General features: G+C 42.7%; 1 protein-coding gene across 2 annotated transcripts in view; it reads right to left on the bottom strand.

Moving 5' to 3' along the window:
• ATP9A (ATPase phospholipid transporting 9A (putative)) overlaps window positions 1–25616 on the bottom strand; it is a 99588-nt gene that overhangs the window by 14108 nt on the left and 59864 nt on the right. For both annotated transcript variants that reach the window (XM_044455306.1, XM_044455305.1), the window contains exons 16-24: window positions 20391–20483; window positions 16529–16612; window positions 14002–14172; window positions 10495–10593; window positions 7307–7396; window positions 7071–7215; window positions 5014–5078; window positions 3599–3754; window positions 693–757 (exon numbers count right to left, since the gene is read on the bottom strand). In XM_044455306.1, the coding sequence (XP_044311241.1) occupies window positions 693–757; window positions 3599–3754; window positions 5014–5078; window positions 7071–7215; window positions 7307–7396; window positions 10495–10593; window positions 14002–14172; window positions 16529–16612; window positions 20391–20483 (968 nt within the window). The remainder of the gene's footprint in view (window positions 1–692; window positions 758–3598; window positions 3755–5013; window positions 5079–7070; window positions 7216–7306; window positions 7397–10494; window positions 10594–14001; window positions 14173–16528; window positions 16613–20390; window positions 20484–25616) is intronic.

Here is a 25616-nt window from a genome sequence, read left to right as displayed (position 1 = left end):
ACATTACAATTTAAAGAGATGAAAGTAAATGCTTCAAGAGCCAAAAGACTAAAATGAAATGAAAATCAATGTTATACTTGGATTTTAGAGGAAGCTGTTATCAGATTTGCTCATCAAGAGATGGAACTGGCTCTGTCTCCTTGTAAGGAATATACTTTGAGGCAAGCCTGTGAAACTGCTCAAAGGCACAATGCTTAATTTTATCCTGAGCTCAACAGAGCTCCAACTTTCTCTACCATGCCAGAGCTCAGTTCATAGAGCTACGAATGGGGACACAAACATTTTCACCCTGCAAACAAAGGCTTAAAAAGTATGGCTTTCCTTTTGTTTTATTATTCATTTTAATATTTATATCCTGCTTTTACCTTCCTCAAGAGGAATCCTACAACATATTCAACCATTGCTTCCTGATTCTCAAATAGAAGTTGCTGTAACAGCTGAAATTGGTCCTAATAAAATCCATGTGCTTATCATAGTTGCTGGATTAAAGCTGCTTTGAAAATACTTTGAGCCTTCAAAGTTTCAGCTGTTATTTTGATAACAGCAGCAATAGCAGGAAGGAAAACAGTCGACATTTTAGCCAGTGCCACTCATTGTGGTCAAAGCTCAAACCCAAATGAGCATTTCAATCTAATGCCTGTATGTTTTGAACTTTCTGTTCATATGTTTTGGAGGAATTGTTTGGCTCTTACCCTATAATGAGGAATCCCTGGTAGAGAGGAACCGAAGCGAAGTAGAACACTGAAGAGAAAACAGCCTAGAGAACAAAAGGAATGGCTCTTTAGACTTCAAAGCTACAAAAAGTATCCAGTAATGATGATCAGCTCAGAATTTGAATGCTTTGGCTGGTCATAAACAAGCAAGATCATAAGAACCCACCATCCATGGGCAGAGACTGGCAACACACTCAACTCACTTAGGCCTAGGCAGAGCAGGTTTTTAGGTGGGTTTCAACAATATACAAGACCTGTTTGGCAAGATAAAGGACTATAGGTAAGTGTGCATATGTAGTATCAGACACACCGTGGGAACGTGGAGAGTCTCACATCATCTGAACTCTCCTCGTGCCATCTTACTGATTGTGCCCTCAGTGATCACAAGCCCCTGAAGTCAGAGGAGTTTGAACATCCAGTGCATGGTGGAAGAAGCAGCAGAGAACATCTTTGCCTCTGTCATGCAGAGGTGTTCCGGTGAGATTCCCAGGCACACACAAGAAGCTGGCCATTTTGGTGGAACTGATAGCTCAGAGTCTGAGGATGATGGGGAGATGGCTGAGCCAGGTGAAGCTCAGAACTCACACTCTGATAACAGAATTGTTGTTGTAACAGACAGGCCTGCACCTGCAGACTCCCTCCCACAGTACCAGTCTGAGCTTGCTCTGGATGAAAGTAGCTCAAGGACACCCACAGGGCCCAGCCTCCCTCCTCCCTGTGGGAACGAAGCAGAAGGATAGGAGGGAGGGGATTTGGAAATGGGTAATCTCTCGGATGGAGAATGCCAGCCTCCTGAAGACGTGGACCTGAGGGCCCATCATCACAGCTGCAGGCTGGCCCACTTAGGGGCTTAGAGTGCAGAATGCAGGTGTGCCTGGTCCCATAGCACCCTCCTTCCAGAGACAGGCCCCAAAGGGTTCATAAGCAAAGATTTGGGTAAAGGGGGGCAGAGAAGATACACATCTCTTTGTGTATGCTTAGAGTCTTCGATGCAGAATAAAGATGCTTGCAAGAAGTCTAGAGAGTCTGCCTTGCTTGGGTGGGAATGCCTAGCTCACAACAGCCTCCCCATCCTCCCACTCTGCAGATTTCATTAGGGAGGCTGAAAAGCCTGTCTAGGGAGGGTACTTTGAACAGGGAAGGAATAAGGCTGGAGGAGACTTAACTTTTATCCTAGCTTCTCCAGTCTTCTCCCCTCCCTGTCCATCAGAATACCTCCTTTCTTCTTCCTCCAAGGTTGCTTTTTAGCCTGATTCTTTCCATCATGGATGCCAGGTTGGACCTCCAACTCCCACTTCTAAGGCCAGGGTGCTTCCTCTGATCTTAGAAAGGGGAATATGAGCAATCCTATGGTCCCAGGGATGCTTGTAAAAATTATGGTCTGCCTCCATGGATGGAAGACCCATAGAATGAGCTGAGCCAGATAGTTGTGTTGCATACAGCTGTTTAGTGGACCAAGGGACTACAGGGACAACATACTGGGACTTTCTCATTAGCAGGGTTGATGTTTTCATGTGCCACCCATTGCAAGCCTCTCAATTCCCTCTAAATTTAGCTGTAATCCTCATAGCGGCTGAATGGGGGCAATGGGAAACAATGAATTTTCTTAACAACAATCGATACTTGCAATCCGCCTTCAGGATCCTGAAAGTCTCCAACAACTTCATAGAGCATTTCAACATTGCGTATTTATTTATTTAATCAATCAATCAATCTCTATACTGCCTATTAGCCAGAATGGCTACATGGACACAGAAAAGTCAACCTTTTCCTCTACAATTAGTATAAAGGAAATATTTTAAGATACATAGCATTAGCTTATGTTTAACACATTAATCTTACACATGCATTTCTTCTCAAGAGTGAATCCTATTTATTTCAATGAGGCTTGTTCCTGGGTAAATGCATGTAAGATTTTAGCACAAGATAACTTCAAACTGCTGTTCTCAACTCTTGGCTGCTCTTGCTTTTGCAATATTTCAACTTGCGTTAGAATGTTTTATGGTTTTATACTGTGGGCTATCTAGAGCACCTTCTTTTTAGGTGGAGCATAAATTCAATACCCACTTCCAAGAGGAGCTTTAGAAATGTCCATTTAATTTTTTTAACTTATTGGTATCTTAATTATTTTTGTGGGGGGGAAATACAGAGCGCAATGGCAGTCCCTTTCAGAAGATTCTGGATGAAAAGAACAGCTTCTGTCATATTCCCTAGTTTTAAAAAGATAAACAGAACTCTGCTGGTTCAGGCCAACGGCTGTCTAGTCCAGGATTTGGTTTGTGCAGTGGCCAAGCAGATGCTTATGGGAAGCCCACAGCAGTACAGGAATCCAACAATATCCCCCCTCTAATGTTTCATAGAAACAGATAAATATTTTCATAAGGCTAAAGCCAAATCAGATCCAAAATAAACAAACTGAAGGCTAATCAATACTTTGAAAGACATTGGAAAGTTTTGATATTGACAGTGATTTTCTGCTGAATGCTTCAGCCTGTGGCTCTTATCAGAAGCTGAATTACAGCAATTCCTTCCCCAATCCTCTGGCAAAATAACTAGATTTTCATATAAAAATGTACAGAAGACTACCTGTAAGCTTCTTTTTTCAACAAAAGTCACATAGGAAAGACGCACTGTGGGTAACTTTGAGACTTTGCAGATCACCCACCAACTGACTGACTAATAGGGGTATGTACTAATTAGATGTTTAATTGGATTACTTCTTTCATTGCATAAAGATCACAGTGCCAATAAAATTAATCTAGATTTTCAGCCCTGGCAGAAACAAAATGCCACCTGCGAAAACAGAGCCTTTCTTCTGTGTGTCAATCTTCTTTTTCCTGCACTGAATAAGCAGGGCTGGGCAAAGGTACAGTGTCATTACTTACTTGCATTGTACTGATGCACAAGCTTCTGTGGATCACAAACTGGCTGAGAGCTGCAGATCTTTTGTAGCTGTTCCGTCCATGCACCATTAGCAGCCGGCCAAGATGCTTAAACTGAGTGATGGAGAAGTCTGCTGCAAGAGAAGCTTGTTTTCCTTCCTAGAAACACCAGGAAAAAATAATTAAAATGGATGCCCTATCAAGAGACGCAAAGGTAGTCTATTCGAGTTCTGTAATATCTAGACTCATTATATCAGCATCCATGATGACTATGATTGGATGAAGACTTGCCTCATATACCTTCAATGTAAGAGTTCACAATGTAAGAGTTGTAAAATTTAGAAGAAGGGCCTTCAGTATTGGCTTCGGAACAACTGACGTTGAGAAATGAGCTATCTCATGCTCTTCTGCAAAAGTCCTGAAAGAGGCTTTTAAAAAGGGCTGTTCAGATGATGCATCATGGAATCGTAGGTACGGAATCTTATTCTTAATCTTAGGTATGGAACCTTAATCTTAGGTACTTATTCTGAAGGAAAACCAACTCTGTTCATTTGGCTTATTTCCAGGAAACTGCTGAGCGCCATCTCCATTGTTATGTATTTCCTGGTTTGGTCTGTGGTTAGTTACATCCCACTCTGCCTCTAAATAGCTCACATCAAGGTGGATCAAGCCAAGAGAGAATGATCACCCAGTGATTTTTGTAGAGTTTTCTGAATGTGTTTTAGTGGACCAGATTATCTTCCTATAGATCCCTCCAATGGGCATTTGCATAAACAAGGCTGCTGCTAGTGTAGAACATGGAATGGCTTGAAGAAGGTGTCCCAGGTGGTATGTAATTAAGCAACCTAACAATGGACGTACCATCGTTGTCTTCCTTAGGGAAGTGAGAATGAAAGAAGAAAACCAGGGAATTGGCATATTCAAGTGGTGCTGCTCGCCAAATCAGTGTTTTGAATATTCTGTGAACATATGCCTTGTGCCATGCTTGATTATATAAGCTGGGCTAAAGCAAGGGTGCAATTCCTCAAGCCAGTCAGCCAAATCCAGCCCACGAGGGGTGCTCAGATGGCTATGCTCCTTTTCCCTAGCCCCACCCCCTCTTTCTACCCTGGGTGTTGGGTAGATTCCGGGACATGGTGTGCTTCTTCCCCATTTTAAAAGATTGAAATGTCTCTCCTAAGGCTTACTTGTGGGCAGGAAGAGCTTTAAGCCAAGAGATGCTGGCACTCGGATTGCTTTGGCCCCCTTTTCGCCTTTGCTCCCATCCCACTTTGCTTTCAGGCCTGCCCACCAAGGGAACACCCCACTCCCCCCATCCCCCTTTTAGCAAGGCTCCAAAATTGAATCTGCCCTTCTGGTTGAAAGAGGTTCACTAGCCCTAGCTTAAAATAAAAAATGGGGCAAAGAGATTGGCTCACCTTCCCTTCAACCCCAACTCCACAGTCGGCCTCCTGAATCATACTGACATCATTCCCACCGTCACCTGCAAGAGACAACATGGGAAAATGGCCATGGAGGTTCTGGGTGTAAACCAGTGGGTACTGCAGTGCTCTTATGCAGAGCTGTGATGTATGACTAGCAGCAAGGGCTCCCAGATTGGCATTCACCACAGGCACTGTCCCCAGGAGAAGGGAGAAGCTGATGGAGATGCTGGGATGTGGGACCAAGTGCACTCCTACATCAAGCTCCAGAGCAGGGCAGGGCTTCTTGTCAGTTTCAAGGATGGGATCCCCTTCAGTGAGTGCAACGGGGGACCCCTGAACATCAAAATGCCTCTCATTATGCTGTGAGGCTGGCGTGTGCTAAGCAGAAAGCAGCATATTCCAAAGAGTCTAGTGGTATATTTCACATCATGAGTAAGAAACTTGGAATTTCAAAAGCCTTCTGCAACCAAATGGTTCAGATTTCTGGCAAAAGTAATTCATGTCCTCCCAGGAGCCCACTGGGCAGCAAGTAGAGGGCAAGCTGTCAGAAGGAGAATTTATATGCTAAGGTTTCTCCCCGCCTTAGTAACCCCAACCACTAAGAATCATATCCAGTGTGTATCTGTGAATGCTTCCCGATGGAGGCCTTCTTGTGGTTGCAGGTCATTCTTTTGCATTTATTTTTAGATTTGGGATTGCAGTGTCCCTCCTACCATGCAGAAGACATTGCCTTATTTTCCTTTTCATTGTTCCACCGCTACTCCATCCCTACATGTGTGGAGGACCAAGAAAGGACGCGGCAATGGCAGCCTTTCTGTCCCTCAGCTTTGCCAATTCTGCCAGAAATTTCCTTCTCGCACTTCTTTATTCCTTAGAGAATCTTTTCATCTGTGTGCACATCTTTTTTATTTAATTTTTATTCTGGAAATGCACAACAACAACAGAGGCTGCTGTCTTCTTTATTCTTTTTTTAACTGAAAATACTCCTAGCTTAGGCTTTTGTTATTCCATTTCCTGCCTCATTCACAAAGGTTTATGGGGTGGATGAGGGCCAGAAACATCTTCCCAAAAAGATAAAACAGGCACACAGACCCTTTGGGGTGATAGCACTAGGAACCATTTCCAGAAGCACCCTGAAATTACACGTGCAACCAGAATAACCCTCCACACATTGCAATGTCCCACGCAGGAAAGTGGAAGTGCTTCATTTGCAATAAATGATGGAATGTAGTGTGATTGAAAATGCCAAAATGCTTCTGGGTATAAGCAGGCTAAGATCACAGAAGCACGGTGACATTGTGCGTAACCCCTGTGAAATCTTGTGAACACACCAAGTCAATGACACTGCAAAAGCCTTTGCCTGGAAGCGCCCAATAACTCTCCTAATTCTTGATATTGGAATGGTCTTTTCCAATCTGATGCCCTCCACATATTTCATACCACAACTTCCAGCGTGCCTGAGCTTTGTCTGTGCTGGACGGAACTGAAGATAGCTGAGGGCTTGAACAACCAAGAGGCAGCATGTTAGGAAAGGCCATGCTTGAGAGTGATAGAATATTGGGAACTGATTGTATTGATAAGGCCAGTTTGCATCCTGTGTCCTGCAGATTTTGCTGCAAAGCCTGCATTCTTCCAGAAATGAATATTGCTGCTCATTAAATCTCACTACATCTCCCAAGTGGTGGTGGCTCCTGCTTGTGCAATGTAATTTGCAGGATCCACCACCTGCACACAGAAATCCGCAGGATGAAAAGGAATCAAATTGGGTTGCTAAGCATGCACTGGAAACAGCTTACGGAAGCAGATTGTGTCTGCAATCCAAAGACACTGACATATGCTTGCAGAGTGCTTTCTCCCACCCATGGGAGTGCTTGGGGATAATTTTCCCTCCCCATGAGGAAAACCATTTTCAAAGAGTTTCAGAGGAAGGTGGGGAGATGCCACCAGAAGCAATAAACCAAAAGTGCCTGGGTGAACACTGCTTTGCTTGCAGCCTCACCCTGTGATGGAGATACACAAAAAGATGCTGAACCCAGTGAGAGGTTCCCTACCTACTGCACAAGTCAGCTTCCCAGTTCTCTCCTGGAGCAAGCGTACAATCTGGGCCTTCTGTGTTGGGGCACATCTGCAGCAGACCACAGCTGGACACTGGCAAGCCAATTCCATAAATTCATACTCATAGTATTTCAAGCACACCTGTTCCACGAAATAGATACTCATTATTAGATGGCATGATGTAATTCTTTCTTGCCCCTTAGAGCGGCTATTGAAAGTGCCCAGTCCTCACCTCCAGGGAATCACCAGAAATCACAAGGGCACAGTCATGCTTGCGACGGAAGGCGTTCAGCTCCAAGTGAGCTTCTCCACGGTTGGTGACCTAGAAACAAGCAAACAGCTAACCCTAAACACACAAAATATTGGAGGAAAGTATCTGAAAATCCATTTTTAAAGAAGACAGTACAAAATTCGAATTGGTTTGCACCATGAATCCTACATCATTCATGCCAATGCAAGTCAACACTGTGCCAGCAGAAGGTCACATTGCAACTGGACTTTCTCTTCTCTAAGAAATCTGCAAATGATACAAAAGCCCTCTGACTGAGCAACTCTGGGAGACATGGGCAAATACTCTGACCTGCTGTGTTTCCTCATTCACTGCTCCTGTATAGCTGAGAGAAACAGGAGAGCAGAAGCATTTTGTTCAGACACTCAACAGAATGTAATCCTTCCCCAAAGCATGATGGTTGCTGGATCACTGCTCCTGGACCCAAAACTGTTGCCTGAGCCATAAGTGCACTCAGTCACATGGAGCACCTTTTACCAGCTTAGACCGGAATATCAACTATGACCCTATCCAGACAGACAGAGCTTAGCTGCAGTTATGCATGCTCTGGTAACCTTTCACTTGGATTACTGCAATGTGTTGTATGTGGGGCTGCCTTTGAAAATGGTCCAGAAATGTCAACTGATTCAAAATAGGGCAGCAAGACTGTTAATGGAGAGTGGTTTTCAAGATGATATTGCACCAGTCCTCTTCCAGCTGCACTGGTTCCCAGTTGAAGTCTAGGCATGATTCAAAGTGCTAGTATGAACATATAAAGCCCTAGTGGCATGGGGTCAGGTTATCTGAAGGAACTCCCTTATGTACCTACCTGGACCCTAAGATCACCTTTTGGGTCCTTCTCCAGGAGCCCCCTCCAAAGGAAGTAGAGAGGGTGGTCACAAGGAGAAGGGCTCTTTCAGTTGAGGCACCCCAACTATGCAATGAGCTCCCCAGAGTGGTGCAGCTGGTGCCTTTTCTCTACATTTTTTGTTGCCAGGTAAAAACCATTTTATCTGCCCAGGATTTTAATAGTTAATGTTTTGATCTTAGTTTTTATACTGTAATTTTTGTACTACTGCTATACCTCTGCATTGACTGCAACTACTGTGGTTTCATTGGTTTTATTCCTTTTATGTTATTCTCTTTGTTTATATTTTTTAAACTTGTGTTAACAACTCAGAGAGCCTTGGGCTTTTGGGTAGTATAATAAACAAACAAACTGATTGGAGATCTTGATAAAATATGGCCTTGAACTAAACGTACATCTGCCAGTCACCCAGTTGTTCCTTCTGCCCCCTACTTTTTCCACCCAGCATTTTAGAAACAAAACTTAAAGATGCTGAGCGGGATCTGGTGTTAGCATAGTGGAAATGACCACTGGCGCAACAGGAAGCTAGCACAGGGTAGCACAACCAAACACTAGCCACATCTGGAAGGAGACAAGCTGGGATCTCCCCAAAAGAAGTGGGGGGAAGTGCCACTGATCTGCTCCTTTCTGAAAGCAGACTTTTCCAGTTTCTTTCCTGGATTGTGCTAGGAAGCACCAGCTTTCTTTTGCACTAGCAGTCATTCCTGCTAAGGCAACATTTTTAAAATTGGACAATTCCCAGCATCAATACTGCCCACTATACTCACAAGAGACATCTAAGAACTCTTCAGATCTCTAAAACATGTGTCTTTATCAAACCCTTGTCCTGGAACACCTTCAGTTCTGTTGCATTTGAAGGGAAGTTGGTTTTGCATCAGGAAGAAACAGAACCAGAGCAACATGACTGAGTCTGCTTGGTCTTTATCTGACTCTGATGCTCAGTTCCAGTACAGGCATACCATGTAAATACAACATTACTGGTTGTTCCAAGGAATCTCGGGACCTGACATTTTTCTCAATGTTTTCAAAATAGCAATTTTACTGAGATTCCTGATTTTCTCACTGAACAACAATGATTAGGGCTTTTTTTGTGGTCTGTGGAAAAAGTCAGAGGCCATGAAAATTAGATTGGTTTAGGGGGCAAACCAATGCATGATTCCTGGAATAACTATTTTCTTTCATGTATGTACAATTGACACAGTAAATTTGTATCCTTCCTATAACAACTTCTTTAGGAGGCAAAATACCGATCAATCTTTTGCTAACAACCAATAAAAATCAATATTGACTTGGGAATGATGGTAGTTGTAAGACTTTTATCTTTCAACAGGTATAGATTGTACCCTTAAAGAACTCTTTATGCATGAAACTGTTAATTGCTGTATCTGCATTTGGTTTCATTGCAGCCTTGCGATCCAAGCAAAGCACAAACACTCTTGCTGCTTTCTCAGTACGTACAACCTCTAAGTGGAGCTGTGCAATAGTGGAATAGAGCAAATACATTGGGAAAAAGAGCATCATTTTTCTCACTGTGATGAATACATCATTGTCTTCATTCTGTTTTAGAAACTGGTTTATGGGGGCTCAGCAGAACTGCCAAGGATGGGACCTTATGGAGGACATTTATTCATAGGGCCCTCAGGTTGGAGATGACTTGAGCGCATGTAACTAGTACAGCAGCAAAAATTTGGGAAAGTGCTCTGACAAAACAGAAGAGAAACTGGAAGATCACCACATTGTTCAAAGAGCCACTAAACAACCCTAAGGAATCATATGCAAAATAAAAGCCTTACACAGAAAAGCCAAAATCTGAAGTTATAGCTATTTTGGAAAGTAAGTCATAGTGTGCCACATGATACCAGGTACAGAACAAATTTAATCGGAATAGAAATTCTGAATGATTCACACCCTTCTAACTTGTTCATAAAACTTCTGCTCTGTATTTTGCCTTCTTCAAGAAGCTATTATAGGAAGGATCCAAGTGTACCATGTCACTGGTGCCTGCAGGAAAGAAGCTGTGTTATTCCAAGAAAATTGGGAGGAAATAAGGTCTACTTTTTCAGGACATTCTTTTTCCACAGTGGATGTCCAACTTCTGTGTACTTATCAGATGACTCTAGGTGTTGTATACATGCAGTGATAGTCAGATAAAGATTAGGTTTGTATCCTAGACTCAGACTGTATTCTAACTGCACATTTCAGCTGGTGTAAGTTATTCCCTTCAAGTCATAATGTAGGTCTGCAGACAAGTGCTAAGTAAGCTACTTTTACACATATTACTCACCAGTCTAAATATATGAATGTCTTGGGTCCTGGTTACCAGATGTGCATTCTTAGCTGTACACGTGGCTGTTTCCAGTTTATCCCCTGTGAGCATCCATACCTACAATGAAATATTTAATATCTCAACATCAGTAATCACAAAAAGGCATTGGACAAAATGTTTAGCTTTTAGTAATTTTAACAATATATAATATATTATATTCAAAACAGCTTTCAATAGAATGCAGGAGAAAAGGAAAAGTTACTTTAAATTGCTCCACCTGGTAGCAGACAGTATGTGTGAGAAGACCCAGCAAGAAAGATGGGTGGTGACGAGCTGAATCATGGCCATAACTGCACAGTTAGTCATTGTAAACCATGAGGAGATGGCTCCCGTGTGAAGCAATTTGAAGAGAATTTCAAATGATATGATAGTTAATATGTTCCAATGGGACTCGAGTCAAGTGTGTTTAATTCCCAGTGAAATCCAAGAGACTTGGAGTCTGGATCTCAATCATTCTAGCCCACTCTTTCTCTTAAGTGCTCTGTGATGGCCATCAAGAGGCTAATTACATGTAAACACGCATAAGCTATGTTGCCAATTAAAATAGGCTAAAAGCAGAGGAGGCCTCCTTAAACTCAACTTTCTATCAATGATGCATCAGACCTGCTCAAAACAATGGTCTTAAAATGCTTGACAGCTGGACTCTGACCTGATGGGAAGCTATAAAATAATCACAAGTTTCAGCACAAGGTTCTTCCCAACGGTGCTCCCTCTGGTGGCCATTTCAAACAGGAATACAAAATCCCACAGTTGCAGATGTGTTTCTCATTCCATACAATACACAAGCGGCATCATAAAAGCTGAGAGGCACACAATTCAGTGCTGCCTGGATCTCATAAATGCACAGAAAGTCAGACAAGCTAGCCAAGTTTGGCTTGCGGTGCTAAAGGGCACTTGATCATACAATTGTCATGTGCAGCGAGTCAGTAGGTGGTGGCAGTTTTAATGCTCTTAAAACAGACCAACAAAATCCCCTCCAAAAAACTCAAAAACATTTTTGCATGTAGTTAACCAGCACATCTGAAGCATTTTGTATCAATGAGCACATGAGAAACATTTGGTGGAAGCCTTACGCTGGGCTAGTATAAACGTGTTTGCTGTGCCTGTGGAGTGGTTATAAATAGGCGTTCAACAGTTGTGCAGTGATACATTTGAAGTGCAGCCTCTCCTCGGGACAGTCGCCATTGCCATAGCCTCAAAGGAGAAACAACAACCAGTTCTAGCAGTTTCATCTATACCCCAATCAGGTATTTTACAAAGCTAATGGAGTTTATTGTCCATTCAAGATCAAGCCACCACAAAATACTTTGTATGACAACAGGAAACAATAAACTGTTGATGGGAAAATCCATTTCCTCTCACTTACTGACAATGGATGAGTATAGGTTGTCACTGATGGTGCACTGTTGTGGATATGTGGTTTATTGTGTTGTCTGAATCCAACTGTACTAACAAGACATGGCTTACAAACCAAGAGCAACACATGAAGAGAACCCATAGTTTGTGTGGTTGTGGTTTGCTGCCTTGGCTGGATTCAGATAACATGCTAACGTATTTCAACAACAACCCACTCTCAACCCTTAAGTGGGGGTTACCAGGTTGTCATAACCCACTCCCTGAATAGCAGCTAAGCTCAGAGAAAGCAGTAAAATCAGTGGGGTGGCAGATCATAATAGTGATCCACAGTCCCTCTTGATGCTGAGAAGGCCTTTGACAAAATTTATTGGAAATTCATCTTTGTGACACTGAGAGACTTTGGATTCCCAGCAGAATTTTTGAAATAAGTTACAATTCTATATGCAACAACAAGAGCCATAGTTATGACTGTCAGGTTTCTTTTGGATTTTTTCCTATCGGGGAGAGGTACCAGAAAGGGATGTTCCCTTTCTCATTTGATATTTGATTTATGTTTGGAACTCATGATGAATAGTAGTATTTATGGCTTTATGTATAATAGTCTAGAATTCAAATTATTCTCGGTGCTAACCATCTCTTATTGTTTATTTCTGAACTGTTCCCACTTCAATGCAATTAATTGTTTTGGTTATTTATCTTCCTATTTAAGGTGTTGTGGCACAATAGCTGGCTTACAAATATTTTAAATCAGCAAACAAACAAATAAATAATTTAACTGGTCAAATTCAGAACTTATGTCCATTGGAAATACGTTTTCCACAATGTATTAACTAACTTACAATTTTAATGTTGCCCTAATCTCATTATCTATCTACTAGGGATACCCATTTCCAGAATATAGCTCAATTAATTAAATTAAATTAAATTAAATTTGATGAAACTAATGATATATGGACAAAAGGGAACAACAAGTTGAGGTTATGGGGTAATGTAAATGCACTTGAGATTACAATTATACACTGAATTGTGTACCTGTTATGTGGGATTCCTTGGTTCATATCTGGCAAATATTTCCAAAACCTCAAATGTGCTTTATTTTGCACATTTTAGGAGTTCTTTTCTGCTATGAATATTCACTAGATACACTAAAGTAGTAAGAATATTTCCCACCATTATAGTAGTAAGAGAAGTGTTGTGGACAATATCATCTCAATTTTCTCATACTAAATTAACCCAGACTTAAAAATAGGCAAGGGAATGTTTACATGGCAAACCTAGACAGTTAAGCTGGTTTTTACATTGGATCAATTAGTGGGCACCGATCATAATTTTTTGCCATTTTCCGATCATCTGATAAGGATGATCTGTTAGCTACAGTTGAATGACAATACCTCCAAATTGCGACATTTGAATCTAGGTTTGGTCCTGCTGCTTTTGAAGCTTTAGAGACTCCTCTGATATTAGAAATATATGCTAAGTGGGAGGGTTCAGAGACACAGATTTATGATCTGGATGTATAGGCATTTATCATCAGTGGCTAAATATGATCCACAGCAATCAGGAAAGGAATGGAATAGAAAACAAGACTGCCTTACCTTGCCCTGTCAATTGATTGCTATGTCAGCATCTCTTTCAAAAATTCCAAAAGGTCTTAAGCTACAGCTTATTCACAAAAACTTCTGTTCCGTGTATAATGGATAGCTGTCTCCTTTAGGGAGGAGATTATATAATATGGATACATTTTATGCTGGAACAATCCAGCACCTTGAAATGGGCAGTACGGCAGCCAATGCAAGCATGATCTTATATGCATTTCAGTGCATTTTCACATTACTGAAAATGCAGCATTTTATTTGCTGGGAAAATGTCAGATTTCCACCAAATACTGCAACAAGGCACTTTAAGGACCATGGACACCTGCTTGTCACACAGGACAGAATACTAAAATGAAAAGCATTAATATTGTGATCGTAGCCATGTCAAATAAGACGGAACAGTCCCATTACAGCTCCTTTATGCAGTTCTCTTACTTAAGCTCATCGCTCGTGCTGCCAAGAATAGGAAAACTCCCTCAGAACTGTCTAGTTTTGGTTTCTAGTTGAACCATACCTTCATGCCAGCATTTCTCAGAGTTTCCAGAGTTGGCCTGACATCTGCTTGCAGTTGATCCTCCACACCAGTCAGACACAGCAGCTCCATCTCCATCTCCAGGCTCTCAATCACAGTGGCTACCTTCAAGGAGCGGTCATGGACGCTCAGCTTTGCTTGGACGTAGCGTGCCTAACAAGGTCCAAGGGAGATGTCCAGTCAGGATTTATTCAAGTGCTAGGAACTTACACTGATACAAAAATACAGGGAGGAGAAACAATGGCAGGTGTGGGGATTATGCCCACTTCTATAGCATGCCATTCAAAAGTTAATTGCTTCAAAATCTCAATCAGAACTGGAAAAAGAGGTGGGACTGGAACACTTTGCTGAAATGCCAAGCCAACTGACCCAAGGTAAGACAGGCAATGAAGCTGGTTGCCATTGCTAGAGAGACTAGGAGCACATCCAGACCAGCCCTTTCGTCATAATTCATTTGTATTACAGCTTTGACCTTTCATGCCTTGGAAGAAATTAGGCAGCAGCATCAACAGTAGACACGGCAAAGTCAATTGCTGGATTCACATGGCACAACACCCCACCCTCCCAGCTTATAACCCCCTCCAACAGGCCATGGCTTGCCGAGGATTTAGTAGCCATCCGGAAGGCATCACAAGTCCAGAAATAGCCCAAACCACTACAGAGCCACATGGCAAGAGCAACAAGAAAGCCTTGTGGTTCTAGCTGAGTGACTTCCAGGTAAAGCATTATGCCAGCCACCTGTCAAGTGACCAAATGGCACTTGCGGGTACCTGTCAGAAGCTCCTCCCATCTCACGTCGCTGTTTGGTGGCAATAGTGCCGAATGGGGTCGTGCACTCGGCTTTTCTAGAGGAGGCCAAGCAGAACACCTCTCCTGCCTTCGCATCTGATGCTGAGGCGCCACTGGATGGAAGGGGGGATGCGTTCTCTTTGGCCTACTCTAGCCCCACTTGGGGCCTACAAAGTTGCAGTCCCTGCTTTCCCCCTTGCTGACAGGGACAAGCAGTGGCAGCAAGAGGGCAAACTTCATTGTTCCCAATGTTTCCCATGGGATATCATGGGGAGGAGGAGGGAGAGGCATGGCATGCCCTAAGTGCAATGCATCCAGATGCATTGTGGGCAGGGTGTCTTCTAAGCCATCCTGCAGCTGTCTGGCCTAATTAGGGTGTTGTCCAAACCCGGCCAACGTAGGTCGTGTTCAGCAGGGCTTATTGGAGTGGGCAGGGGAGTGGGAGAAGCAAGTGCATCTTTCCCAGCTTGGTGCCCTGTAGATGCGTTGGACTACAATTCCCAACATGCCTGAGCCATGCTGGCTAGGACATGCCAGGAGCTGTACTCCAACACATCTGGAAGGCACCCGGTTGGGAAAAAATGCTGGCCAGGGATAAAAGGAACGAACATGTGCAGATGCTGACCCATATATACTTAAGCTGCATTCTTCTTCACATCTTGCTTATACAGATTTATGACCTGCATCTGGCACCTTTTCATAAAATGCTCAGTGGAATGCCCGACCAGAAACAAACACAAAATTCCCCAAATGGCCTGGGACCAGGTATCTCAAGAGCCACCTTTTCCTGCATCATTAAGGACTGGCTCTGAGTTTCAGAGTTAGGTGGGTGCTGCCCAATTTAGGTGGGTCCCTTTTCCACCATGGCATTCACAGTTATGACATACCTTCTCCTGGTGCCATGGCTGCCCCCATATTTATGTGCCAGTTGAAAGATGCCCCATCCTTCGTGTTTAAAACCATGAGAAAGCTTTTAGAGCAAGCTGCATTATCATTGATACAACATGCCGGTTCTTAAGCAGTTAGTGTTATGCTGCTGATGTTAGCAATGCTTGTTGCCTTATATTTTATTCTTGGATGGTTAATTACTTCTGTTTGTAAGCCAGCTTGGAGGTGGGCTATAAATCTGTTGCTGGAGTGATCAGAAAGTGAACAAAGGAAACTGCCTACACTGAATCACAGCTGCCTTCCATCTAACCCAGCATCACTGACACTGGCTGGCAAGGGCTCTCCATATTTCGAGGCAGAAACTTTTTCAGTTCTACCTGGAGATGCCAAGAACATAACCTGAGATCTTCTGCAATCAACACCCTACCAGTGGGAGATTCTGCACAGGAAAATTTCCATTTCAAAGCCCTACTTTCACTGGCACTAATTCAAGGGGGAAATGATAGGTGCATGCCAAGACTTCTTCATCCTTTTTGGTGGTCTTAAAGGAACAAGGGAGCATTAGATTGGTGGTATCCAGGGCTTTCTCTGATTTCCTTCAGACATAACCCTTTTTACTTCCCACCACTACAGAAACAGGAAATTTACAGCAGTACATCTCTCAATACTTCAATCGAAGTAATACAGTCCCTATAAGCCTCACATCCTGTGTGCCAGTCTTCTTCAACCTGGGGCCCTCCAGATGTGTTTGAAGGGATGCTTGGAGCTCTGGGTCAACACAGCTTCAGGGTCCCATGCTGTGGAAGGCTGATAGATGACTTATATTACTTACCTCAAAGTCTTGATACTGTTCTTCTGTCAGGGATTTCTTTGCTACCACGAGGACCCTCAACCCTTCCCTCGCCATATTACCACACTGCAGAGGGGAAAAAAAAGATATTGCAAATAAGATCAGTGACTTCTCAGTAAGTGACCGTGAAGACAGGTACTTGCAATGAGAGCAAAAATGAAGTTATTAGCAATAAACATAGCAAAACAATTGTTTCCTTTCAGGGAGGTGGGAGATGATTATGATTTCTGTGCTGCTCAATAGAGAAACTCTCTGGGCAGTTCACAACACATAAAACACAGTGTAAAATACATGCAACAATAAAAATATCCTAAAAATAACCATGCTAATTAAATCATAAGACCTGTTTGAGCAGCTAACAGAAGCCACAATATAATATTAAACTAATTAAATGTCCTGTGGTAGAGGGCATTCTTACTCTGGTACCAAAAGATATTAAAGTTGGCATCAGGCAGGCCTCAGTGGGGAGCCTGTTCCATAATTTGTAGTCAACACTAAAAAGGCCCTTCTTGTTGCCACTAACGGACTCTTTTAAATCTATGAATTTAGTTTTCATAGTTGTGCTTTTTTACTGAATTGTGTCATAACTTATGCAAGTACAGTTAGCATGAGAAGCAGATTTTATAACCATAGCTCTGAGGCAATTGTTGCAGATGTAGCAAAAGAGCCCATCTCTCACTCACTATAGACTGTTCAAGTTTATTTTATTTGGAGAATTTATTTATTTGGAGAATTTATATGCTGCCCAATTCACATAAGCCTCAGGGCGGCTTCCAAACCATAAATACAATCTATACAATTACATAAAATATTGGAGACATCCTGGCATAAAAGTGTTAAAAACAATAAATAAAATCAACAATTAAAATAACGTTTAAATAAAAAGGTCTTGGCTTGGCGCCGAAAAGCAAATAACAGCACCTGTTAGATTGGTCTGATTCTGAGGAGCAGGTAGAGGGCTGGGGGTATGGGTGGGGGAGGACTTTGAAGGTTACCTAGTGAAATTTCTCAGGCAGAGTGTGAGGATCTGCCTGCTTTGGAACAGGTGAAAGGGTTTTCAGGAGGAGAGGGAGAGATGATGGGAGAGATGAGCTGCTCAGTTGGAGAGCCTTTGCCACCATCTTGCCCTCAAACAGCAAGAGCGTCCCTGAGGCTGAGCCAGAAGCTTTACTGAAAGGGAGGGACAGAGCAAAAGTTTCAGTTTGGATTCACCTCCTTACATGGGCTTCTCCCTCAACTTTGATACAAGGCTATTTAAAGTTCATACTGTTCTTCAGTTGAGTTTTAATAAAAGAACTGCACTTTGAAAGATAGTCTTGAGTTTGAAAAGCAGAAGGAAAGACGGAAAGGTGCAGCTCATGACCACAGTGTCCTATATGGTATGCAAGGTTCTCATGTTACATCTCCTGCCATAAAAAATACTTCCTCTCGCTATATGACTGGGGTCATTCATTTGCTGAGGGGCTTCTAAACATTTCAGGCCCTATTGGAGTTTTTAGCACAGCATCACCAACAGCATCACCCAACCTATGGAATGCGCTCCCGAGAGAAGTCCGCCTGGCGCTGTTGTTATTTGTTTTTCGGCGCCAGGCCAAGACCTTTTTATTTAAATGCTATTTTAACTGTTAATGGTTTACTTGTTGATTTTAAATTGACCAGGCTCTTTCCACTATTTTATTTTATGTATTTTATTTATTTGATGAATTCTTTGCATTTTATACCAGATTTTAATGATTGTAAGCCGCCCCGAGGCTCATGCGATGGGGCGGCATATAAGTCGTCTAAATAAATAAATAAACATCCTCCAGTGTAGGCTAGACCCAGGTCACAGTCCATAACAAGCTGGTTCTGGCTGCAATGGATTCAAAGACACCTCTCTCCATCCAAGGAGTGCAAGCTGCTGCTCTGGCTTGAGGGAGCAACTCACAGGACCTAGCCAGAGTGTCCTTCTGTGTTGAAAACCAATCCAAGCCCAAGTGCTGTCTTCCAGTTCACAGTAGGACTAAAATACTGCACAGTAGTGAACAAGATGATTTCATGGCAAGACAAGACAGATGAGTCTGAAAAACCCACCGCCCTGAGCAGAGGATCTAAAGGGCTATTTGCACCCAGGGGCTTGTAGCTCCCTCGCCCTCCTTCCAGCGTGATGCCTGTGCTTACTCACAGCACCATAACGAGGGCAAAGCAAAAGTCAGCTTCCCAGCCAGCCACACTCACAGGAAGCACCGGTGGCTGCTGGGCCACCACGGTTTGCTCTCTTCTGTGCCCCTTTGCACAGCGGTTGCATCAGAGGGTAGAGAGGAGAGTGCTGTGGTGCACAAGCATCAAAGATCCCCAGGGTGCTGGTGGAGGAGAAGCGTGGGAGGGCGAGGCACGAGGCAGGCCAGCTCGCCTTGGCTGAGTGCAGCACACAACGGCAGAGGAGGAAGGGAAGCTGGAGCAAGATGAGACAAGGCAAGGTGTTGGTGTGTGGCAGACAGCCTGAGCAAGGCAGTGGGAGGAAGCTTAGCAAATTCTGGGTGGCCAAGCTGACACTTGGCCAGAAACTCCCTCCGGTATAAGAGGTGAAGAGGACAACCTTCCTACAGGAAGAGTTAGGAGAAGGGAAGAAGAAGCATAACAAGCAACCATCGGACCCAGTGGCTCAGGAAAGGGGAGAACAGAGGGGATCTTCTTTGTATAATATGATTATGATCAGAACTTCTGCTTCTAAACCAAGCCTTCAGCCAGGAAAGTTCAAAGAAGGAGATGAACCATTTAATTTCTTTCAAAATCATTTGCTGGTTTTGGGCTCCCTTGTGCAGGTGGGCACTGAATGTTCTATTTCTTGGGCATGTGCCCACCAGTAAGCTTTTGGTCTCCTGTGGGACACAGACTTTTTTTTTCAAAATGCCAAACACACCTCAGCAGGTACGGTCTCACTCCACATGAGACGCAAGTCTTTTTGAAGGCCAGGGTGAGATTTCATGCTGCACACTACTGTTCATGTTGTATTTCATTATGTTCTTGAGTATTTTAAGATTCCTATTGCTCACTTTGGGTTCTCTATTATCTGGTTCTTGATGTCTGCACTGACTGTCTCATATACTTATGTACCTCTTGTTCTTAGAAAACTTCCAGGGAGCTCCCAGTATCTCACCTTCCAGGCACCAACAGAAGTTCACACCTTCTTAACATGCATCAAGTTACAGCAGGGGTGCAAAGCCTCAGAACCAGGGGCCAAAAATAGTCTTCTGAGTTCCCTAGAGCAATGCCACCTTTCTGCAACCACTATTCTTTGGCAAATTCTCAGCTTTTGAGCAGTTTATTTCCCTTTCTAAAGGGTGAAAGGCAGAGGTGGCTGGTGGCTCAGATGTCAGCGGAGCTGCGTATTCACTCCAGATTTGAATTTTAATATTTAAGAAGCTATTAGTAGTGCTGAACACTATCCCCAGAATAGGCTCAGCACCTTGGAGAGCTCCTTTAAAGTTTATACTGAATCCTGGCATGGATACACCATACTACAAACACTGCAGCCATCAGTGACTGCTGCTCAAAGGCTTCTTTTAAGGCTTAGAGACTACCAGAAAAAGCTTTAGACTAAAATATACTGGTGTATTTGGTAACCTTCCCCCGTGCCACTTAGCTTTTGGGCCCACTCACTACTGGAATGTGGCTGAACAGCTTCTCCAAAATGGGATTTTGACATTAGGTAGGGTGAAAATGCTTCTGCAACCCTGGGTCACAAGATCAGGTTCTTCCAAAGGTTCCCTTTACCAGGGCCACCTGTTGGGTCCTCCATGCATCATTCTGATCTCATCCTTAGAACAAAATCAAGCAGAATATCAGACCAGCGTCTTCCTACCTCTTCATCAAGCCAGTCATTGTACTGAACGATGCCAGCCATTACAACATCGGCCCCTTTCATGTAGAACATTATTTCCCCTGTAGATTCATCCTGAAAGAGACAGCAGAGAAGGAAATCGAATCCAACAAAAACCAGTTTTGCAGGCAACCTGTTTTAGCTTAGGTACTCCAAATATATTTATTTCAAGAATTTATTTTTGCAGACCTTCACTGTCATATTACAGCCACTCCAAAAAAGATAATTGAACAAAAATATAAACAACCAGTCTAATAAAATAATTATAATAAAAACAACACAGCAGCAGAACAACAGGGATTGAATAAATAAAAGGAAGTCGAAACATAGTTTAAAGGTTAAAAGCAACTTTTAAAAAAGTTTTTTCAGCATTGAAATAACAAGAAAGTGACACAAGGTGGGCACAATGTATTACAATGTGCAACACTTCTAGATCCTGGGTTACTATGTTCCCCTCTCTCCATTTTGCAGTACTGTCTAAGATGGGGTACACAACTTATGGCCTTCCAGATATTCCTGTTTTATGCCATCATATGGTTATTTATTTATTATGCATCATGAGATGCATGTGAGTTCTCAAGGGCTGAAACGTACACTAAAATAAAATCCCTGCATACAGAAAACCAGCATATTGGATTGTGGGCCAAGTCTTTCATGGAACTGGTGGATGGCATATTATTGTCTATTTGAATGTGTTGCTCTATTTTGAAAGAGGTCAATGTTGTCTATATGTCAGTGAAAACTTCCATTTAGAAGGTAGCAATGGAGGCCAGAAAAAATACCCCTAAAAGAAAAGTTCACTGGCATCAGTTAAGAGGATGGTCCATACTGGCCCAGAGTCCGGTCGGAAGGCACATAAGTCATCCAACAAGTTGAAACTAAGCAGGTCTGACACTGGCCTGAGCTTGGAGGGGAGACCACCTGGGAAATGCATGCAGCCACCTTGAGTTCCACAGTGGGAGAAAGGTGGGATATAAATATAATAAATAAGATAGATATTTGTGTACTAAATGGTTTAAGCTGTTAAGAAATGTTTTTAAAACTTTTCAGTAGGAAACTGAACAGAGTCTCCACTTCCTGTGGTGTAGAACTAGCTTTAAGATAGTTTAGATCTTTTGTCCAATATAAATACCGTATCAACTATCTCCTTGCATTAGTCATTTCCTCTCACCAAGTTCAGTAGGAGGTTAGCACGTTCCCATGTTATGGCACGATTACAGCTATAAATCTGCAGAAAGATTTGCCAGTTGTATTGTTTCTCAACCACATATTTTTCCACCATGGCCTGAATCTGGCCAAGATTCAAAGTCCGACACACACACATGTGCACTCCCATTTGACATATGACAATAGCACTCTCTGAGTTGCAAAGAAAACATACTCTATTTCAATTGCTCAGAAGCAGAGTGGGGGGGGGAGGAGGAGGAACTTTTTGTGGTTGAACAGTGACCTCCTTACCAGCAAGAGGCAGTAGCAACAGTATGGTTAGCATGTTAGTTATAATGGGACCTCTTGCTCTGGATACCTTTAGAGCCAAGAATCTCTAAGGTTAATCTCTTAAGGAACAAGCACCGTGAAACCAAAAAGGGGAAAACTATTGCTCTGTTTTCTGATAATCACCAAGTACATCTATGAAGGCAGCTGGAGAATCTGAAAATGTTACTTGAAATGTTCAACTGCACACCAAAGGTGAGACAAAAGATAGGGAATGTATTTAAGTTTTGGGATGTGGTAAAATGTGTGGGAAGGAGGCCTTGGTGCATATCATTCCTCACAGCTATGTCACATAGTGTGGATGGGTGGCCTAATTTACAGAGAATAGTTCTATATTTAAAGAACTGTCAGAGGGCAGCTCATTCCTGTTTGATGGCCTGTCCAGCTTGAATCCAGCTTAAAGATGAACAGCCATCTGAAGAAGACCAAGGATGTTGTAACAGACTGAGCAAGCGCAAAGGTTCCAGTCCTTCCCACTAAGGTGAGATGTCTTGTACTTCTATTTAAATTACACTCATAATTTCTTCATCTGCAACTACACATATAAATCAGCATATGCATACGTGATGTGATTGTCTTTTTTGGTTTTGGTGGTACTTTGACTCTTTTTAGCAATGTGTAAGTGGCCATTCAATTTTCACATTGTAAAAATGAAAAAAAAAAAAAAATTCTGTGCCTCCCAAAAGGAAAATGACTGCACAAGAACTCTGCATGTTTTATGGACTCAGAAGTGCAGGGAACAAGGACCACCATCTCACTAGATAAGCCTTTGTGAACTTTTTCAGTTCAACATGCCTCTTTTCTTTTTGCAGCTGAGAAAGTTTCAGTGTGTGGTGCGGCTTTGCACTTCTGCTGATTTTCTACGAAGTCCTGAAAGTGAAAGATGCTCTACCGCACATGGAATCTAGCAGTCTGGTTACCCAGTTCCAAAAGCAAACACTGCTTTGTGTGTCTTGATGCCGTGTCTTCTTTTTTCAGTTTAGTCTAGATTAAGTGTAGAAGGCCAAATCTAGACCTTAAAAGCCCCGCTACTCCCAGGTTCCAATCAAAACTGGGGCACTTGTACCTAGTTAAGAGTGAAAAAAACAAAAAAAAAAAAAAAAAAAAAAGAGGAGGGAAACAACACAGCTGCTGGACAAACATTTAAATTAATGTCTCTTCTGGCCCTCAGTCAACTGGCAAAGGGATATTGAAATATGGATTCAGTCTACTGCCAAATTCATGAGTATCTTCAGTACTTGAAAGTTCAGCATGCAGAATGGGATACTATTATTTCGGAATGCTTGGGCAAAGCTACAATAATTACAGTCCGGGACCAAATGGAAAAAACTGAACACCAATGCAAAACAAACTGTTCCTGGTGAGCAGCTGCCATTTCATATACCATCATGCAGAAACTGCCAAGTTTTCATATCCAGAAGCTGCAGCCTGTCTGTAGACCATCGCACAGTTGCTTGGGCCTTGCCAGGTAGCTTCCTTCCCCATGTGGTACCTGCGCCCAGTGGAGAAGCGTGCTAATGTCTTACGGAGATTAAAGAGGCCATCACACTCCAGGTGGTTTGCAGGTATAGGTTCCAAAAAACACTTTTTCAGTAGGAAATGCCATTGATAATCACTACCAAAATTATTTGAATGTGAAATATTTCTTTTATATCCCTCTCTCATAGGTGCTGCCACTGGAGTCCCTCCCAAGGAACTGACCAGGCCCAAGCCTACTTTGTTTCCATGATGCAGCATCTTCCTGGGTCCTTGAATATTTGAGAGCCAGTGTCATGGCCAAGAGTGAGTCCTTCTCTGCCCTCTCCCTGAACTTACCAGGTGACTTTAAACCAACCAGTTATTTCCTACCTTCAGCCCCCCTTATCTGAAACATGGGAATGATTTTTACCTACCTCACAGGGCTGATGTAGGGGTAACAAAGCATTATGAACACTTTAAATTGAACCATCATGTAAATAATAAACATATTTGCATTAGCGCTTGTATCGCCCATCTTTCCTGTAAGGAGCTCAAAGTCAGCTTCTCAAACCCTCCAGTTTCTTCACCCCATTGTCACAACTAAGTATATAATAGGTGAGGGCCGAGAGGGGAAATGACTAGTCCAAGGTCACCCAGTGAACTTCATGGCTTTGAATCTGGGTCTGGCCATAGTTCAGCACTCTACACTACACAGACTTTTTATTCTGACAGAAGCTATAATTATCTAGTATTATATTAAAGAATTATGATATTATATAATATATCACAGAACTAATTTGTAATTTCTAAATTTAAAAAAGAGCATCACATGCACATACCTCCCATCCCTGGCAAATAGCCTTCCAAATATGATGGACTACATCTTCCATAACTCTGTGTGGTGACTGGGGATGATGAGGTTGGCACTATGTATCTGTGCCACTGATGTATACAGTGATCTAAGCATCCAACTATTTCATTTACTATGTCCGAATTTACCAGCCTTTGCATGCTGGAATATTTATTTGCATATCAGCATAGAACATGCATGAAAGTTCCAACTGTCTTCATGAATAAAATGAGAATGGACCATAGACAGCCCTTTCCAGTCTGATGCTATCCAGATGTGCCAGACTACAAACCCTATCACCCCAGTCAGCATGTTGTAGGGCAACACAGCTGGAAAGCACCACGTTGTTGGGCTGTGTCATTATCAGTTGGCTGCATATTAACAGTAGAATCCACAGAAACAACAAAGCCACCCTCAGGAAAATCAATTTAGTTTATATATTTTATTTAATTATTTATTATATTCATATCCCAGCTTTTTCTGGCAAGAAACCAAGTCAGGAAACACTACATGATCCACCTCCTCTCCATTTTCAGTGTATTTTTTGTATTTTTGTATTTATTGGTAATTTATTATGTTCTATTGTATTTCAATGTATCTTATTGTGTTGTAAGCCGCCCCGAGGCTTCGGCAAGGGGTGGCATAGAAATGTTATAATAATAATAATAACTTTGTCCTCACAACAACCCTGTGCAGTAGATTAGGCTGCAGGTCAGCAACCAACCTATAGCCATCCAGTAAGCTGCATGGCTCAGTGGGGACTAGACCCCAGGTCTCTTGAGTCCCAGTCTACGACATGTAACTATTCTACCACACTGCCTCCCTAGCAGACCTTTTGCTGTGGTTCCATCACAGAGTATTCAACCGTTTTAAAACTTTGACTTCAAAGAGAAACCCCAGTGCAAATTTGATCTTGCAGCTGTGTGGTTCAAATGCAGCCACTTTTAAAAAGCTAAAATCACAGCTGAGAAATCTGATGAAGCAGGATGAACTGGATCTACCAGTAGATCTGAGGGATTTGTAGTTGAGTGGCGGGGATTTTTGACTCCTGGTTGTCGAACTGCAGGAGACAACCTTGTACTATACTGCTGGAATGCAGAACGCTATGGATGAAGCAGGTAAGCAAGAGTGGCTCTGTGAGTGGAGGGACTGGAACAAGCTGGGGGCTCTGCGTTCTTTCACACTCAAGCAGGGGTGGCCAAACTGAGGCTCGGGAGCTGCATGCGGCTCTTTTGAACTTATTTTGTGGCTCACGTCTTGCTGCCCCCGGGTGCCTACACATGCCTGCTTGCTGCTCACTACCTGTAGCCACCACCCGCAGGCGCCCTCTTGCTGCTTGCCACCTGCAGCTACTGCCCACGTGTGGCTCTCAATCATCTGACATTTACCGCATGTGGCTCTTCTGC

The sequence above is a fragment of the Varanus komodoensis genome, unplaced genomic scaffold (assembly GCF_004798865.1).
Source record: "Varanus komodoensis strain SLA01 unplaced genomic scaffold, ASM479886v1 scaffold8, whole genome shotgun sequence".
Lineage (NCBI taxonomy): Eukaryota > Metazoa > Chordata > Lepidosauria > Squamata > Varanidae > Varanus > Varanus komodoensis.
Note: the sequence above shows the minus strand (reverse complement) of the source record. Positions and strands in the feature narration are given on the sequence as shown.